At 30.9% G+C, this 21,026-nt stretch overlaps 1 protein-coding gene across 2 annotated transcripts in view; it reads right to left on the bottom strand.

Moving 5' to 3' along the window:
• The window catches only part of LOC121127920 (extracellular calcium-sensing receptor), a 71,315-nt gene that overhangs the window by 31,497 nt on the left and 18,792 nt on the right, over window positions 1-21,026 (bottom strand). For both annotated transcript variants that reach the window (XM_040723500.1, XM_040723501.1), the window contains exons 2-3: window positions 4,417-4,898; window positions 3,862-4,251 (exon numbers count right to left, since the gene is read on the bottom strand). In XM_040723500.1, the coding sequence (XP_040579434.1) occupies window positions 3,862-4,251; window positions 4,417-4,798 (772 nt within the window). In that variant the 5' untranslated portion in view covers window positions 4,799-4,898. The remainder of the gene's footprint in view (window positions 1-3,861; window positions 4,252-4,416; window positions 4,899-21,026) is intronic.

Below are 21,026 nucleotides of genomic sequence, written 5' to 3'. Positions count from 1 at the left end.
CTTGTGTAAGCCTTTGCTTGATAGAAGGTGGAGAACAAAAGACGAATCCCGAAGGAATCGAGACAAACCTCCTTCGTCAATTTGATTGTTTAAGCTTCATTCATCCTACTCAAGGACCTTTTTTTAATTTTAGAATGAAATTCTTTTAAAACACGGAAACATCTACACTCTTGAAGGACAACTTGCAGAAGGGTCAAAGCAGACCATTGTTGGAAGACTCTGATACATATATATTTTATCTGGATATAATTCATCACTCCACTAACTCAACTCTTGCTATATATATATTAATACACGAATATTTATTCTAGTTTATAGGTAGTAGCTACATTGGTTATTTTCTTGAAGGTAGAAAAAATAGAAAATACTACCTCTAGCGGCAAAAATAATAAAAAATGGCTTATACATTTATTAGTTATTTTCAAGTGTGTCCTCGTTTCGCTACTTGGTACTTGTTACTCGAGGTTGCAAATGAATAACAAAGCTAAACGTGATAATACTGACTTCATACTAATAGTTTTTATTGAGGAGGTTGTTACTCGAGATGACATCAGCTGTTATCGGGGGATTTGTGCTATTCAAATCTAACAAATTTAACTCTTTTTTTTCCTTCTTAATTACTTAAGAATATAAAATCATAAGTATACGCAATGATGAAAATCCAATGTAGAATGGACATGCTACAAAAAAGAGAAACCGAAAATCAACATGGTAGCCCTGGTAATTTGAAGAATGTTTTGGAGGAGAGAATGAATAATCCTCATGACATTTCATTAGATCAGCTACAATCTGCTGTGAAAAGAGAGGAAGCAGAAAAGGATATAAAGAAGGACATTTGCAAGAATTACTCGATCCTCAATTCTACTCTGAGGCCAAAAAGGACTTACTATTATAACTGTGCAACAAATCCTTAGGGTTAAGCTCCATCTTTCAAACAAGTTTTGAATACATATATAATCTATTAAGGGAAGGATGCTCACTACTCAAGAGGAAAATAATAATGACTACTCCTAAGGAAAATAAAATTCCTTCTTTATTTTACTACCAATTACACATCAACGGGCCAGCTAAAAAACATACCGGATTTACATAATTGAGTACACGTGAATTATTATACAGTGGAGCACACACCAGTTGACAAGATCTCACACCACAACACCGCCCTTAATCAATCTATATTTATCACCATCACAAAAATATACATTGTATTTTGTTGTCAACTGTAAATGTTTCAGGTTTTTTCCCTAATCAATGTTCTGAAAGTCGATTGGTTGAATTATAATTAGCTCTTGTAAAGCTTTGGCCGCTTGTGTACAAAAGTTCAGTTGTACCATTATTGAATTATTATTCCATAGCTGGGAGAATTGGCAAATTACAAATTGATTTTGGGCCTTTTTTCCCTGTGAAAGGTTGTGTGATACAAAGGTACTGTTAGTTTTTTATAATTGCTTAAAAAAAGGAATTTTCTTGAATTACTAAATTGGAAAAAAACTCTCTGTGTCCAAAACAGTCCCATACCAATTACATATAACGTTTACAGAGGCTTCTTTTCGTTATTTAGTCGTTTTGAACTGAATTTATCTCACTTTGAACAACTTAGAGATAGTGTTTTTATTCTTTAACTATGTAGTACTTAAATTACTATTCTTTAAAGAGAAGTGAGGATATTACAAGTCATTAAATATTTAACTTTAAAGTAATTAAAGATATAATGGGGCCTCATAAGCAGCTATTATGATGTATGTATATTATGGTAAATTAAAACCAAAATTAACAACAAAACATGTCATTTTATGTATGGTAGCTCCTGTAATACCTATACAGACTAGAAATAATTTATAATTACATTATCAAATGTTCCTTATATTATTTGTACTACAATAAATTAAGTCTTTTTTTTTTTAATAAATGTAATTTACACAATTATAATGCAATTATCATTTATCTTCCTACAGGCAAAACAGCTTAAGAAATGGTTATAAAGTTGTTTAAATTGTCAATACAACTTTTAGAACTTAATTAATCATATAAAAAGTCATTAACTAATTATATAATATCTAAAAAAAAATAATATTGACACGTATTCCCCCATTATAATTACATTTAAAACATTCTTCAATTATAATCAACAGATCATTATTAATAAAATGATACAATTAGCTAAAAATAATGCCTTAGTAATGGATTGCTCTTACCAAAAGCTCCTTCAATTTTAGGTTTAAATTATGTACATGAGCTCATTAAATTATTTAAAAGCCTTAGAATGACTTGGTATTCACACCTCTGTTACTTCTCTGGGGATGTTAATCAACTTCAAAGACTGAAATATCCTTTTATTATCCAATGGTAGGTATCCTTTCTGTACTCCATTTTTTGGGGGATCTTACTTCATTTGTGTTTCACACATTTTGAAATGAATTATGGAGGTTTCAAAGAATGATTCTAATTTATTTTTAATTGTTCCTATTATTTATGAACCTAACTCAACGATGACATGTTAAATCCAGATATAAGACATTCGGATATTATAAAAATACCCTTATAGACAACGTTATTTCAAATACCAACTTGATAGGAATGACATGATGATTTTGCCTTTTTATTGGTAATGTGCACAAGTTGCAACTTGAGTAAGCAGATTAGACAAGTTTCAATTTCTTCGTCTTAAAAGGCTTTATATAATTACAAAATTGGTTGTTATAATAACCTACTATTAATTAACACTATCATTTCATTTTGATCTATTCAAATTACATGGTTATTATGTATTTATGTGTAACATAACTCTAGGCATTTAAAATTTAGAGGTTGTCCCATAATACTTCTATTTTAGTCATTTGTATTGAAATAGTCAAAAATGACATCATTAATACTTCGATCATTCGTGAAATATTCAATTATCCTGATCCAAAGTACTGTAAATCCTTGATTTGAAATTATTCATCTCATTTTATGGTTGCAACATTTACAATTTGCTTATACATGTTGCAATTTGTACAAAATAAGGAATTTCAAAATTACTTTTGGATAGCAGAAAAAACCGGATATAGTCTAATTTCCTTTATCTGGTTTTTACTCTATATAAAATAAAAAGATCGAAGGGGAATATTAATGCCTTCATTCGGTATAAAATATGTCTTATTTTATAATAACTTATAAATTATCCTCTATAGTCTACAAAATTTAATATTATTTTATCCAACTTCTATTTTAAATTAGATTTGTTTTACTAATTATTCCACCTTCTCTGTAAATTCTTAATCTATCATCTACTTCCCTTAATCAGTTTTTATTTTTGGAGATGATACTTCATTAGTTTCAAAGTTATTAACAAATTCTGGAATTAATTGATATCGAGGTTTCAAATGTTTTTCTTCATTCTTATTTTTAACTACTCAAACTATAAATATATATATTAAAAAAAGTCTTATTTCATATAGAAAATGTGCTATTTGTCAATAATTTAGTAATAGTCACTCCTTCTAGGTCTGCAAAACTTAATATTATAATCTCCAACTACTATTTTAGATTGTAAACTCAGAGGAATAAAGCATAATCGTAAAAAAGTATTCAATTTGTTCACTGATGCTGAAAATTGGTATCATAAGTAACAAATATAAAGGAGTAAAGGAAAATAAAGTTTTATACAGCTAAAATAACCATTTTAGTACACGTTGTCAAGCATTAACAGGGAAGTCCTTTTGGTTGAATTTGAATGTAAGAAATGACGAATTCAGAAAAATAATCTTAATACATTATTTAAAGCAAACTAAGAGGTTTTGTGGTATACAAAATATACATGTTCCGCTTGATGTATTTTCTCCCCTTGACATAATATATTGTTTAATTATAGTTACTCACCTTCACACACAGATTGAAATGATTCATTTAAAAGGAGGGATGCAACCACCCAGGTGATCCACAGAGGTAATGAGATAGCCATGAGTATGCCAATATATTTAGCTTCTCTATAATTGTCTCTATAATGTCGTGATTTAATAGACAATGCTGTAACGAATAGAGCAAGGAAAATTGCGTACAGAAGACTCAGAATGTGCCCCTGTGTTGAGTATGTACAAAGATTTGTAGAATATGTACCTATCCATTGGACTCCTATTACTATTTGAACCAATAGACAAAAAAGAAATAAAAGAGCCTGATATGAGGCAGGAAGGTAGACTCCGGTATTGAGTGAGATCAAAAATACTAATTTCACGAGGAGGGAAGAATAAATCAATCCATATGATAGACCTGGAATGGAATGAGATTACCAATTTAGAGACGCGTTATACATCAAGATAACAATAAATATTCCTAAAAAATACAATTTTTATTTAGTCTGTAATATTCGGAACTAAAAAATAAAATATCGCGCAACCTCTCAGGAATAATTCAATCATCATTAACAATAATTACCTGTTCCCATTCGTATAACTGAGCAAGCGAAATCATTTGGCTCTGCAGCGTATGCAAATCCTACAGATGATCCCAGTAATAGTCCTAGAAGTAACATTTGACCTAAAAACAAATGCCTTCGACTCGGAGTATGCCTCGAAGCTTTAGTAACGACGTAGATTTCGAAACCAAGTATAGCTATGACATTTATTGCGGCTAGAGCCATCATGGGGATAACCCATGTTTGACGATCTAGTATAGCTCCATATCCACCTAATGAGGGAGCATCACCCAATTTCTCATGACAAAAAGTCCCATTACCACCATGAGAGCATATAAGTTCTTGAGAGTTTTTAAGACTATGGAAGCTCCTATTGCTTGGATGACTGATATTTGTATCCATTTTCTCCAGTTAAGGATGTGGGGGTGGGTATATCTCGTCCTTTATTTTGTGTTCGGTTGTGCCCTTGTCTTATGTGCATTGTACATAGGAGAATAACATTCTGAAAGGAAATGAGAGTTATAGTATAATAATATATGAAAATGATTTCAAATACGAATTAAAACAATGTTATTTAATGAAAAAATACGCTCAAAATATGAGGTAAAAGATTCGTTTAATGAAGGGCTGTCCCATATAATATACATCCTATTTGTGCTGATGTACAATATAGCCACAAATAGATTCATGTATTAAGACGTTAAATAATGGATTCGTTCCATGTGTAGAAGGTGTAGGTTATGTTCAGAGAAAAAGACCCTAAAAAATAACAGCTAAAAACTCTTATGATATTTCATGTTAAATTACTATAATATATAATTTTATTTCATTTTTTATATAAACTCTTGGGATGTCATAAATCAAGCTCGTATCTACCTATGTACCCATGTAGGATTGTGATTTATTATTATTTGAGGCATGAGTGAAGGAGTTTTATTAATTTTTGAAGATGTTGGACTAATGATAGGTACCTTTAAGTGGTGGGGGGGTAGTACTCGTTGTCATTTTCCATACTTTCCTTAATACTATTTAAATTTTATAATACTTTTTTCACGATTTTCGTTTATATTTAATTACACTCAGTCAGTAAATAATACGTTTACCCAACAACTACTCTTCAAGAGCCAAGAAACCTTTTTTTATGGCTATCGTGATAATTTTTTTTTGCTTCATTTTCAATCCTTTTATTTACTCTGTTAACTGCAGTGTGTACGTTTGTAGAGTGTATCTACATACAGATGTAACTATCTAAAACAAAGCCCATGTAAGTGAATAATCTCTTTAAAAACTCACTCATTTATTATATGTAAAAGCTACGGCTTTTATTGAACATGTTTGTACCCATCTATGAACAGACATGAACAGAAAATAAAGACATTATTAAGACCTTTTAAGTCGAAATGAAGTCTTGTTGTCTCAACAAAGAGAAATTGAAACTATGTAAAAGGTTTTTAGCTTACTCATTAATTAACTACGTTTAAAAACTAGAAGGGATTTCTTAATAAGTCAAAGTGGTATGGAGTTTTTCGAACCTACACATTTGTACATATTATACGAGTGTAATAAATAGTTTATGTAAGTAAATGTACCACGGTTTTGATAATTTTTGCCCCCAAATGATGAAAGGTAGCTATCTGTTATCAGCTATTAACAGACGATACTTCTCAATATTTCTAGTCTGAGTGTTTAGCCCTCGGATGAGTGATTCTGTTATTTTGAAATTTGAATCCTTGTTCTTTTCTTATACAAAAAATAGTATGTGTGTTCTTTTTAATCTGTCCAAATATAAGTTTTTTGAATTGTTGGCTAAAAATTGATATTTTTTCCGAATTCAAATGAATTGATTGACTATGACTTTTTCTATATTAAAACTTCCAAAATATCACTTGTAATTTAAAAAAAAAAAAGAACGTATTTTAAGTTTTGATAACGAAATAAGTTTGCAACACCGGAAGGTTATAAGTAAGTAATTAGTATTTTGCCTGTTTAATAATACATGCATATATTTGTATATATAAAGTTTTTGATTAAAAACATTGTCAAATTACTCAAATCGAGAATTCTAAAGATCATGGTCAAACATGATACGTATGTCATTATAGGGTTCATAATATCCTATAGAATACATTTGTATACATTTAAGGGGTTAAAAACCTTGTCCCATTATCTTAAAAGTTGATTCATATTTTTTTTTTACAAATTTGGATATACCTATTTAAAGAACATTTACTAGTTTTGCTCTTTCTTTTTACCTTTTGAATTATTCAAAGTAGGGATATTCAATGTTCCACGAGATTTAATTTCCGTTTTTATTTTCAAGAAATAACAATGTGTTTGAAAATTTCCTTCTTGTAAAAACTTTTTTTTTTACAAATGATAATATTTGTTTGCATTAAGTTTCAAATTCTTTTTTTGAGAAGAAAGAAAATCTGATTTTTTTACTCTATCAAAGACTGATAATGACCGGTCTACATTTAAGATGACGCCATTGTTCTTTGTTCTATAAAATGCATAGAAATCCACTTCTCGGTACCTTTTGAAAAGTTTTACTTGCATGAATTCATAGAGCGTATGGCATGATCGCACGATCCAATAAAAAGATATAAATAATTGTATATATAATGTTTTTTATATAAATCCAAATCTAGAATTTAGCAAATAATTTAAAGCGGTTTAAATTGAGTTCAAGCAACGTATCTTTACAAAAATTCATTTGTTTTTAACAATGGGGGAAATTCCCCATTTATTATAAATGAAATTTATTTTTAGAAAAAAAATAACATTTAAAATTATATAAATATTAACGGTAAAACCCAATATTGTTCTGAGTTATTAGGCGTCGACAAAGAAATACTCTTTGTTATGATAATATAAACGATAACTTCCCAAGAAATCCTCAGTCTTACCATCCGTTTTTGATAAGCACAATATCAGGTAGTTGAACTATATAATACTAGAAACTGTTAACCGAAGGTTCAAACACGCCAGCTACAAATGGGATAGAAGAATTGTGAAATTACAACAAAAACATAACATATGTTCAAAATGCCATTTGTTGACCGTTTGTCATTTTATGGGAAAAAAGTATGTTTTAGATTCAAATTGTATAATATGATTCCTGGAAAATTCTCCTCTGGATCATTTCCCTCCGGTAAATTCTCCCCCCGGTGAATTTCCACTTATATTAATAAACCAATTTCAAATAAAAAGACGGAAAAAAAGTAAGTCGTTTTTTTTTGCACATCTATTTTCTATTAACTTTGTATTCTCTATATATTTTCTAAATTAACAGCAAATGTAAACATGACATAATATTTAAAAAATAATCATACATCAATTTTAATAGATATAAATATTCAAAATCCAATATTCTGAGCAATAGCTCATAAATAATCAAAGTTTTAACGATTCTTATAATCATTTAAACTAGTCACAATATATTGGCTACAATCACACTGTTTTCTTCTTTGAACAGATGGAGAATGACCTGCATGTTGCTGTTCTCTATACGCATCAAGGTTTTTTTGATCCTTTAAAAGTTCGAGAAATTACCAGAGAAGTGAGTGGCATGAAGCTACTTGCTACGAAAACTGCCCGTGTCATCCTTCTAATTATAAGTATATTAATAACGTACAGGATGTCCACGATAAATTGGAACTACTTTAAACTTCATCCAGATCCATAATGTGGATATTCGGAGTTAAATCATACTAATATAAAAGGTTGCGTGAACAATACACTATAACTTCCACCACAATTGTTTTGACAACAAACAATAGTCATCATGGAACAAGCAAGGAGAGACGCCATCCTCGAATTGGCTCCGCGGGACACAACCCCTCTTCTATCTACAAGCTTCCTAACTACCCCAAGACCACGGTGTACCGGGTCTTCAATGCCTGGGACGTTGAGGGGAAGGTCTGCCGCAAGGCCCACAACATGAGAAGTGACCGAATCCGCACTCCCCGCTTCCTTGAAGGCCTCCGGAAGTCCATCAAGGCTTCGTCGGGGACTTCCTTGTCCAGGTTGGCCAATAACCATGGAGTGAGCAAGCAACTGGTCTCCAAGGCTGTGAATGAGGACCTCTGGTACAGGTCATACCGAATGGCCAAACAACACATCCTCACGGCATCCATGAAGGCCACCAGGATCACCAACGGTAAGCGTCTCCTCAATGACCTGAAGAGCCATGGAGGAAGAATCATCTTCTTCTCCGACGAGAAGAAATCGACTATCGACAGAAGCTACAACGTCCAGAATGACAGGTGGCTTGCCAAGGAGAGAGAAGAGGTCCCTGCGGTCTTCACCACAAAGTTCCCGGCCTCCTTGATGACCCTGGGTGTCATCTATAGCACCGGTGAGGTGATGCCTCCTTTCTTCTTCAATCCCAAGGAAAGGGTTAACGCGATAAGGTACTGCGAAGTCATGGAGGAGTTCACCATCCCATCAGGGCATGCAAATCCTTTAGGGGCAGGATGGAAAAGATGGTGGCTGCTGAGGGAGGACATGTTGAATAAATTTATTGTTTAATATCATGTCTAACTTTTTCATATTAACAAATACACTCCAAATTCTATTTTTATAAAGCAGGTTGAATTTTAAGATAGTTCCGATTTATCGTGAACACTCTGTATATTAATCGCATAGAGATAATTTAACAGCTTGCAGGTCATCCTTCGCCTGTTCAAAGAAGACGATATTGTGATTGTATCCAACGTATTATGACTATTTTAAAGGATTAAATTGACTCACTTTATCTTTTTGTTTTTTTATTTGAAATTTGTATATTAATATAGGTGGGAATTAACCAGGGGGCATTCACTTGGGAGAATTCAGGGGGGAATTTTAGGGATGCTTCCTCTTTTTTTTCTTTCTAATATAATAGTACTGATTTCCTGGAAAAATCCTAGGATACAGAGATAACAGTCAGATTAGATAGAAAAAAAGTCATATAAAATAAAAGGACGATTTCCAATCAAAATACATCTATATGTTACGTACTAGAAATAAGATAATTTCACTTCCAATCCATAGGCAAATCACAATTACTTCTACCATTGGTTCATTAATAAAAAACCTTGATATATTAACAATGACTCCATAAATCACGTAATGTTTTAATTAATTCAACACTAATTTTGTAGTAGTGTTATTGGAATATGGCCAAAAAGTGTTTAATAGCGTGTATACAAATTCAATTAAACTCCCATTTCATAACGAATTTTGATACATAAACAAATACATATTATGTATATATTTATAAAAGGTTCATAACACAATAGATTTATTGAGTATATATCTACCTAATTATTAGTTTGGATGAAAAACGAGAGAAATATATACTTTGTGTACAAAAAGGGGTTTTGTACAGGTTGTAACAAGACGTGGGTTGAGATATCGGATCGAAATTGGAAAACCGATATATAGAGATAAATGGCCAATATCTGCATCGTATCAGTAAAATTCTTTGAAATTTTTATAGTTGCTCCCATATTTTAAATGATGCAATAAGAAAAAAGAAGGAAATTAGGTAGGCTGCGATGAGATGAAGGAAATAAAACCCCACTCCATATCTAGCAATGGAGAGTCATATATTAATTATGTCCAGTTTAATTCAAACTGATCTTTGATCTTTTATTATCCTTTTTTTCCGTCTGACTTGAATCGGGGCAAAATCGGTAGAAGGGGACTATTTTAGGCCAGGGTAGATTTGTACTACTGTTTAGTTTTATATTGGCCTATTATTACCCTACTCAGATTATCTCACAAGTGAGGTTTTATATTTGAAAGGTTTATTAAAAAAGTATTATGCAGATAATTCATACCTAAACATAAATTATTATCTCAGATACCTCAAAAATATATTAATCCTGATTATTATAATTGTATTTATAATTATAAATAACCCCACGGATTAACTGCCCACATTGACCCATCAAAATGTAACCTCTACCAGTTTAGCAGAAGCTTAAATTCACTAACCTTAAGTACAAATACTTCCCAGAGTACTAAATAACTTTTAAACCCATTATTACTCCTTACCTTACCTTATCACATAAACTAATTCCCAGATAATCTACTCGATAATTCTTATCACAACCCTTAGATTGAGCCTCAGGACCCTCCTCTACAAGGATTTGTAAGGGACGGTTAATTTTGCTGGCTTTAAGCCTATACCTAAGTAGAAATTATAATTGTAGCAAAAATTATTTAACCCTTGATTAGGCTTTAAGCCGCCTATTTAATGTAAAGTCTCATAAACATATAAAGACCTAGCATTAACATAAGAAATAACCCGACTATTACTATTAAAAGACTTAAAGGCATACTAACCCTTGCACCCTAATGATAATTGCCCGACAATTATATCAGCTATTAACCCCACCCTTAGAGTTAAGGACGAATTAATCTCCTAATTAGCTCAATTATTACTAAATGTGGTTCGCAGGGAGGGCCGGGCTTTAGTACCATCCAAACGAAACAATTTTTGTTTTATACTAGATTTTTTTATATGGAAAAGTAGGGGTTAAAAGTATTAAGAGTAAGGATTTATTTTCTATAAAAAAAAGTCATTCGGCCAAAATATGTGGCGGAGCAGAAATTTTAATTTTAGAAATTCTTTAAAAAAAATTCCTAAACCAAAAAATAGTGAAAAGGATCAATATATTTTATTTACAACTACATACAGAGGGAGAGTGGGAATCTAAAAATGAAAGACGTCCTATAATGGAGGGGGGTAAAAAAGTACAGTACATTTTTCCGGACGTCAGAAACCCCTAAGCAGTAATTACTCCAATGTCGATTCCCAATTCTACTCTGAGTCCAGCACAAACACTTATAACAATAAATTTGCACTTATACTTTATAATTATATGTTCTCTCCTCAAGAATAAAAGAATAATTAGAACAGCTTCAGAAAATATAAAAAAATGTAGCAACTACAAAAAACCTCTTCCATCTTTGTCTTCCATACAAATCACTCTTTTACTAACATTACTAAACCTGGATCATATTGATGAATCCGTACTTTCAAACTTTAATATTCAATATTCAAAAAGATTATTATTAGTTTCTTATCCAAGTTACAGACAAGGAACTTTTATTAATTATTCTACAAAATGTCTACTCTATTTTATTCGGATTCTCCCGTTATTTTAATTCTCTTAATGTTTTCTTCAGCTTACAAAAATTTATAAATAAATCAGAGGATGTAAAAGAAGTTAAAAAGAATGTAAAAGTATGGTTTCCATGTTTATTATCAAAGTCTATCAAAAAAAAAAAAAAAAAAAAAAATACTCATACATTAACACATAAAAGCCACCAATATACTTTTATCAAAGAAATGAAGGATTAACTTTTGACCCAAAATGGAAAATCGGCTTTTGAGTACACTTTAAAACAGAAACCTCTATTTAAAACCCTCCTTTAGTGAAAATCCTTATTTTGACGAAGTAAATGAACTTGGGTTCAACGTTAACTTAAATATTCAGCGAATTTTATTTCCCGAAGCAATGGTGGAATATTCTTTGGATGGTCGATATATCAATGGTGTCATTTTTTATTTTTTATTAATACATATTATGTGGCCAGGGCCTATTAATATGAATATAACCTAATTAAAAATATATATATATATATATACAAAAGTTATTGTCTCCTCAACAAAAATTAGAAATTTATTTTCAAAAAAAATCAAATCAAATTCATGTTAGAAAGAAATGGGATTTGCACATTTATCGTTGTCCTAGATCCCATTTAAGGTAAAATTGACTCAGTCTGTGGGACAGTATACAGTTTAAAAGCCCACAGTTATGCAACTCGTAAATAAATTATAAATATGTAATTTTAATAGAGAAGAAATCAAATGAAAACTTCAAATAGGAGCTGTTTATGTAAATGACTAAGGGTAATAAGACGTATAAATTATAGCTTGTACAATTTGAAAATGCAGTTATTACTTATATAGTATACGTATAAATTACATACTACGCTACAAGCATGAATTAGACATTTTGCACAATCCGTATGGGTGGTTTATATTATTATATGACTTTTATACAAGCACTACACGAATTCCTTATTCAATTTATATTTATGATAAAGTCAATTGAATCAGATATTCAAACGGACATATTTTTTTCTTTTTATGATAAAATAAAGCGACTATATAACTTTCTTTTTTTCCAAAGTTCGTATTTAGCTCCATGATTCATATGTTCATAATGATGAGTGCTTATATATGTTCCAATACGTATATTATGTACCTATTTATCGACAAAGATATATTGATCATAAAAAATAATAGGTATAAGGAGTAAGTTAAATCCATTAGAAACAAAATAACCCAATTTTTCATCCAATGACTTAATCAATCATTCGGAAATGATCAATGGATGCTACGAAAAATAAACCCAGTAAAAATGCAATATTTAAAAAAATAATTATATCCCGTTATTTATTTGGGGTATGTACCCACCCCAAAAATGTAAATTCTTCCATTTATCAGAAGATTTCTGTATGCAATTATTTTGAAATGGTACTTCATTATTTTCTAAGTTATTATCAAATTCTGAATTGAGTTCTTAATTATTCTACTGTTGAATATGAAAAAGCAATACTCTATCATAACCAACAGGGGTAGGCAAGCTTTTTTAACATGCCCAAAATACACCCGATTAACATTACTGCTTCTGCAAGGTTGGTCTTATTTAGTGGTACACCTTCTATTTTTTCAATTCTTCAAGAGTAAAATTTAAACAAGAGATTTTGTGAGGACATGTATTATACAAAATCATCTGAACATATCGCTCGGCACAACTTTTATTTATACAATGTGAGACCTCAGCTCTAATAATTGCCTAAATCCCTTACATACCTTGACAATTTAGTAAGATGTGTGCTTGGTCCACTCCTTTTTGATGGAAGCCTCTTGAAACTAGACACTCCTGTGAGGGGCAGTACAAACCCTCTCGCCCAAACGCACCTAAATAGAGTAGTGTAGTGTATTAGTGTTTTTTCCCCTTCTTCTCGTATCCTATTTTCTTGTATTTTTCTTGTCTTGTATATATATATATATATGTTTAAAGAACAGTGTTTTACTTAGTATAAATAGTCATGTATTTTATGTATTGATTAAAGTAGGTTTTTGCATTAATAAGAATAAAGATATTCTCCTAAATAACCGTTGTTTTATTCCTCCACGCCTTTCCTTCTCCTCACTTCTCTCGGTCGTCCTGGATCTCTCCACCTTATAAAAAGTTTCCTTCTCCTCACCTTCGTCAAGACGCAACATTGGTGACAAGGATGGGATCAGGATCATGTAACCTTTCCGGTGCGTGTGCTGAGAGCACGGCACGTCAATGGAGATAAAAAATTTATATACAAGAGCATATGGTTTGTCCGCACCTAGTTATGGATGGAGCGGATCAAAATAAGCTTCTGTTCATGGAGCGGAACCTGCTTAAGCACGGGCATGGAATTGGTGCGTGGGGGGGAGGTAATGGGTTACTGTTTTCTTCCCTTCTTCTCTTCTCTTATTTCTTGTAGATATATATATGTGTTTAAAGAACACATACCTCTATACCTTCTTCTACAAAAAAATAGGAAGATAGACTTCCCTTTTATACCCGCAACACCCAAGATACCCATGGTAGCGATGAGTACGGATGTAGCCGAGCTCTTTATATATAGCCATGGAGGGGGGGGGGCATGCTGCGTGAGAGAATCTTCAAATTTTTACTCCTTTTTTGCTCCATTTTAGTCGTTCTTGTTTGTTTTGTTTTTAATTGAGTCAAAACTTTACATTAGGAATCTTAAGTCACCAAACCTATCTTAGACCTAGTTTGTAGACAATCGACGAATAAATTTCCAATTTATTAAAATTTAAATTAGTGCACCACTAGCTAAGATCAACCCTGTTGTATCATTCATATATAAGACCTACCAACGGCAAATAAAGTTACCATTTTAATGTTGATGTAGCTAAACACCTTATGCAAGTAATTTTGTCATGATGTAAAGTGAACTTATGGAAGGTTAAGGCCAATCACACTCTTACAACTTATTTATACATTATAATTTTATTAATAAAAGTCATGATTCAAGCCTCTTTCATCATTCTGTTTAATAACGAGCACGAAGAAATGTAGACTCCTCGTGTCAAATAATACTAATTCATTCCATGCAAAGAGATAATGAAAATAAAATAAAAGGCATTAAAGTATCCGTCAAGACTTTTTATTACTTTTGGAAATTAAAGATGGAGCTAAGTGGGATAAGAATTGCAGAAACAGGGGAAGTGAAGCTTTGGAGTTTATAACTTATGATGGAAATTTATGTAATAATAACTCATGCAATAAAGAAAGTTGTGCACAAATGAATTCCCGGCGGTTTTAACATGTATTTTGATTTCGTTACTACAAACAATGCCTGTATGTATGTAAGAATAGCATTGAATCAAATTAAATCAATCAAATCATCCATTAATTCAGGTGTATTAATGAAAAGGTTCTAATCAGTTTATCATTAAGTATTTGTATCAAAATTTGTCAACTACGTGACGGAATGAAAATATTGAGATGGTAATACGTCGTTAATAGAAAAGTGATAACATACTATGATATTACATCCAGCTCTTGCTTTTGTCTAATGAACTAGGAGTCTCAATATTTTGACGTCCCGTCAGCTTCCGCCCTAAATTTTAAAGATGCGTTCAAATTAGGCGTAAACATTGTCATAGAGAACACTCTTTCCTAAATTATATCATTTTAAACAACAAACAATAATGTTATCGTAAATTAATCAAAGCTCAATGTTTTTATAACAAAGTTAGTAAGCTAAGATTTTTAGTTACACTTTTTACCTTATTCTTAAAGACATAGTAGATTTGAGGCTTTTGTTATAAAAATAATTACTATAATCTAATAAGTTCAAAAATATTTTATTTCAAATCTCTCAATTCTAAGAAAAACAATTTTAAAATCTTTTTTTTTTTTCAAAGTGTTTTCGGGAATAAATCATGTCACAATGTTGCTACAAAATTTATTAGTTCAGTAACATGTGTAAGCATTATTTTAAAAACGATAAATTTTTTGCAAAAACCCATTCTTGTAGCAAAGCAATATTTTTACTTACTTGGTTATACAATGCATTTGGTATTATGTATATCTTGCAAATTTAATACAAGCAGGACTAAAAAAACTACACAAGTAAAACATATATAGATATTTTGAGTACATTGACATTTATTACTAAACAAAAAATAAACTAGAATTAGTCTAATTCAAGGTATCAATATAAAGTTAGATTTATAAATAGGGTAACTTTTCTCTCATTTATCTTAAAACAACCTGAAGTTCTTAATATTACCAATTAGTACATTGCCTTTCATTTCAAATTTACCACATAGTTATGTGCTATTGAGTTCAAGATCCCATGAATAGGAAGACTAAATCTTAACATAGAATGACCAATATTAACTATAAGATAATAGTTTGATCATATTCATAAAAAAGTTTAGAAAAACTAAAGAGTAATAGAGTTTAATGATACTAATAGCTATGTACTACTGGTTAAGGTACCAAAATAAGTACAATTGTATATTTAAAAAAAAAAGAAAGGAAATTTTTCTTCAGAACAGGGTCTCACATCATAGGCAGAGTAATATTATTTATGTCTAAAGTTGATATATTTGTAAGGAAAACCCCAAGTTTAGAAATTAGAAAAGGAAAAATGGTTGTTGCGTGTGTTTTTCTTCTTTTTTGTTCCTTCTTTAATAGGTGGTCGTGTTGTTAATTTTTCCCCTCTGCAGGAAGTATTCTCCCCTATCATTGGTGTAAATTGTTTCAAAAATGCATAATAAAATTAATATATCTATTAGTATAATATTTCTCCTGGACTAATGGTATTTTATATAAAGAGAGTTATCCTTTTTAGAGCAATAATTTATTTTCTCACGCTAAAATCTTTCAACAGACTGCTGACACGCCTTGTTTTTCCTTACAAAAATGCCAACTGTATTTATGACATAGTACCCACTGTAAGTGTATTTGTATTATGAATGATAATATCGTCTTGATCGCAGATACATTAAAAGTTTTAAAATAAGGTGGAATCATTAATATGTTGCTCTTTTCAAAATATACTTTTAGTTGATACTGACCGCTATTTAGCCAATATACACAGCTTTATATTCCTAGATTCCCAAGTATACACATAATATCTAATAACCCCTTTTTCAAAAGTACAAGAGAATTGAATGTTTGATCCTATGTTAGGGATTTTATTTAGAAATCATTACATTTATCACAAATTAATTTTATTTGAAAAGTGAAAATGTTCTCCATAAAATGCTTATAGAGTCTTATTGAGAAGATACATCGACTAGAGGCAATGTAGATAGGTATATAAAACGGTATTTGTAGCAGTAATGAAGATATTAATCTAATTAAATTGAAAATAAAAGTTAATAGCTTCTGAGGGAAAATGTGACAGAGTCCATTTATTATGTTTCATTATCTGTAGGGCAAAAGTGTATAGAAATCCTTTTTTATGAGACGTTTAATATAATAGCCAAACGAATTTTCTACATTTTTAAAGGAGGAAAAGTATCTTTTATTAACAATAACAAATAAAGGTAGTCAAAAATAACTTTAAAAAAAAGGGAAAACATAAAAGAGAGATAATTGCCCCGTTGTTGTTTTATGATATTTATAAGAAAGAATACATCCTCAAAAGTATGCTTCTCATCTCTTTTCTTCTATATATGTATATAATAGGTGAAATGATGGGTCAACTTCTAAGTGTTTTTTATTTTTAATGAAAATTATTTTTGTATAGAATTTCTTTTTCTTTCATAAGAATACAATTCCTTTCAATAGAAGTAACATCCTACGTCTTATTTCCCCCTTCGTCATTTGAATTAATAAGAAACAAACAACATACCCGCACCCCCCCCCATTTATTCTTCAATCAAGGGGACACTCACTTTGAAGAGTATATCTCTGACTCATATGGAAATTTAGAATCTACTCTTAATTAGTAATTATAATCTACTCTTATTTTATATGTTGAATTTGTATTTGTCAAATCTTGTTCATTAGTGAACAAGGCTTCACGTTGTTACCTTTATTCTATCACACAAACTTTCCTCCCAAAAGACCAGAAATCCTTTAGTAGATAGCCAAAATTGTCAATCATATCAATTGTTATTTATCTCTTATGTAATCCCGGATTATTTATGGCATATTATTTTTCTACTTAATCGTACGTAGTATTTTATTCAATACGGTATTATAATATTACTTATACTTATTACTTGAGAAAAAAAACTAAAGTGGCTAATATATATATGTACACGATGAAGGATTTAGAAACACTTGTTTACTTGTCCATTTGGAGACGGAGCATAAGTGTCTAATAATAGGCGAAGTAAAAATTGCTCAGCGTTTTTTGCTTTATTTTGATCATCGAATGGACATAGTTAGGATTATCCTATTTAAAAAGGTTCAAAAGGATATAATAAATGCTCCCAGGTCGGCATAACTCAAGGATTTTTATTTTTTCATAGACATTTCATTTGCAGTTACATTCGATACTTTATTGTATACATAAACAGCAAAAAAAAAAAAAAAAAAAAAAAATGCCCCGTGCTTCGCTTTTTTCACCTTCGTTTCAGGTGATACAGAAGAATTCATCGAATTATCTCTTTTTTTACTTCCATTTTTGGAATGATTTAACACAAAACTGCCTTCACCAAATACAAAACTGTAAATGCACTTTTACGCTTAAGCTTTAAACATAATTTAAGCTGTTTTTGATTCAATGTATTAATCTTGAGATATAGCTCACTAAATACATCCTGCAAAAAAACGCTCATAAATTTGTACTCGACCTAATAGCAATTATTTATTTCTTCCTTAATTTATCTAAAATAATAAATTGTAAAATAGCAGTGCTGTATGACAGCGAACAACTAGTTAGGTAACTCAATGCTTACAATCACAAAAATTTACTCTACATTTATTTAATAGCTGTGGTGGATGATTCAGTTTCTTTTCCCCCAAATGTGCTTTTGTGTCAAATTATCTCTTATTAAGTCATGAACCATTTTCAACAAATATTGAATATCAATTCCATAGATAGAATTGCGTCTTCTTTTCTGTCCTTTTCAGAGAAAAGGTCGCGAAAACAATGAAGGAAACGTCTTATGAACCTCCTATTAAATAAAAATTGTATGAAGTTCTGATATAAGTGGTCTAATTTCAGTAAATGGGGTATCGTTGTAAATTATTTTTTATTTAAAGCGGTTTCCTTCTGCAGCAAAATAATGCCCAATCGATTATTGAATTTTTGTTACACTTATCTACCCTTAGAAGTTACAGTCCCCCAACGGCTATTCATCTTGTTTTTGAGAGTTTGAACGCCAAAATTCTTCATGGGGTTAGTTTCTGTCTCAAAATTGACAATACCTAATAACACGTACACTTTAGACAAAATTCTCATCACAGAGAAATGCAAAAAAAAGAAGATGTAAAAGTGTTGTTAAAAAAATTTAATCTGTTCCTTCCAATGGTACAAAATTACTACTCAAGCCAGAGATATGATTTATTATTGTAGATCCCTATTTTAGTAGACATGTTTATTTTGATCCTACGTCACGGCGTTGTTCCATCATTATGAAAGCTGACTTTTTTAATCATCTTTCTCCTCTCTATTATTTTTTTAGGATCATGAATAGTGATGAAGATCCTGTGTGCAATGGGCATGTTTAAAAAAGAAACCGAAAATCAGCATGGTACCCATAACAATTCGAAGAATGTTTTGGGAGGATAGAAAGAATAATACTCATGACAATTCTTTAGATCAGCTACAATCAGCTGTGACAAGAGATGAATCAAAGAAGGATATAGAGAAGGACAGTTGAAGAATTACTCTGATGCCGATCCCCAATTATAGCCTGAGTCCAACAAGGGCTTACAGTTATAACTATGCAACAAATCCTCAGGTTACGCACCGTCTTTTATGTGCACACTCGAATGTTAAATCAGATTTTGAATATCATTGAATGTTGTAGGAAAGGAAGTTCACTACACAGGAATTAAATAATAATACCGACTGCTAAGGAAAAGAAAATCATTCTTCAGATTACCAATTCCAAAAAAAAGGGGCTAACTAAAAAAATCACATGATTTGCATCACTGACCATGAACATTGGTCTGCTAAATTCGAATTACTACTTAGCAAACAGTAATATATCCCTAATACATGACAAAGAATATTCAAAAACTTAATTAACTAACTAAAAATTCCTTTTGGATTTTTTTATCTACGTCCTCTAAGAGAAAAAGTTGAGAGATGCACTGAAGATCACAATACGTTATAAATATAATGAAAGCTTAATAACTTAACAATGCCCCATCATCTAGCAAAGTTTTTGTTAATGCATTCCGAACGTCATAACTTCGAGGAAATTTGTGAATATTCTTATCAGATATAAGTGTATTTACATACATACTCCTACTTAAATTAATTGCCTCCTTATATATTGATGTAAATATATACCATGGTTATATAATTAATATTTATCTAGTTATTTGACAAAATGTATTTGAAAATATTAATATCATTGCTAACCAAAATATAAATCACAAAACCTATCTTCAAAACATGTTTTTCTTCTCTGGTCCATAAAAATATATGTATATGATTATTTTTTTTCCTTTATTTCTCAAAATGACTAATGACTCTTAATAAATAAGCATCATTATCAACTTTATTGCTGCATAAAAACAAAACAAAAAACAAGAGTATGTTTATGGGTTACCCCATGTTGGTTCATACCTATCGGTAATTGTCATGCCGTGTCTTTGTATGTGTGAGGTATACTTACATACATAACATGTACGAGATATATTATACATATGTATAACTAGAGATGAAGGAAATATGATCTACCAGTATGCTAAAAGAAAAGAAATCTTACAATTTAAAAAAAAAAAATGTTTGGAAAAGATCAGCTTAGCCGTCAATACGTTTCGACTAATTAGCTGCAAGCAGCTAATTAGTCAAAGGAAATAAACAGAAACTCGATTCTGTATCTAGCAATGATACAGACAGGAATTACTTCGATGCGGATCCTCAATTCTACTCCGAGCCCAAAAAGGACCTACACTTTTAACTAGTGATGAAAATCGGACACAGTTTTTAGGTTGCCCGTTTTTTGTAATTGGTAATCTGAGGAATTGATTTTCTTTTGCTTAGCTGTTGTCATTATAATTTAACTCCAGAACTTCATTGTCTATTATACACAAAATATCATTGACACTTACGAAACCGAATTGCACATTTGCGTTTGCACATCAAAAGACAGAGAGGTAATCCTTAAACTGTTTTTGCAGAGTGATAATTCTAAATCCTTGTTGAACTTAGAGTATACATAGTTGAGTATTGACATCGGGGTAATTCTTGCTCAGGTCTCCTCCTCGTCACAGGTATTTTAGCTGATTTAATGAGACGCCCTGATCTGTAATTTGAAGCCATGGATGACATTAATGTAAAAAGACAAAAGTTTAATTACATATCTGTGGATAACAATCAAAGGACTCCAAGGATAGATTGAACTTACGATGCC

Source organism: Lepeophtheirus salmonis, chromosome 13 (genome assembly GCF_016086655.4).
Source record: "Lepeophtheirus salmonis chromosome 13, UVic_Lsal_1.4, whole genome shotgun sequence".
Taxonomy (NCBI): Eukaryota; Metazoa; Arthropoda; class Copepoda; order Siphonostomatoida; family Caligidae; genus Lepeophtheirus; species Lepeophtheirus salmonis.
Note: the sequence above shows the minus strand (reverse complement) of the source record. Positions and strands in the feature narration are given on the sequence as shown.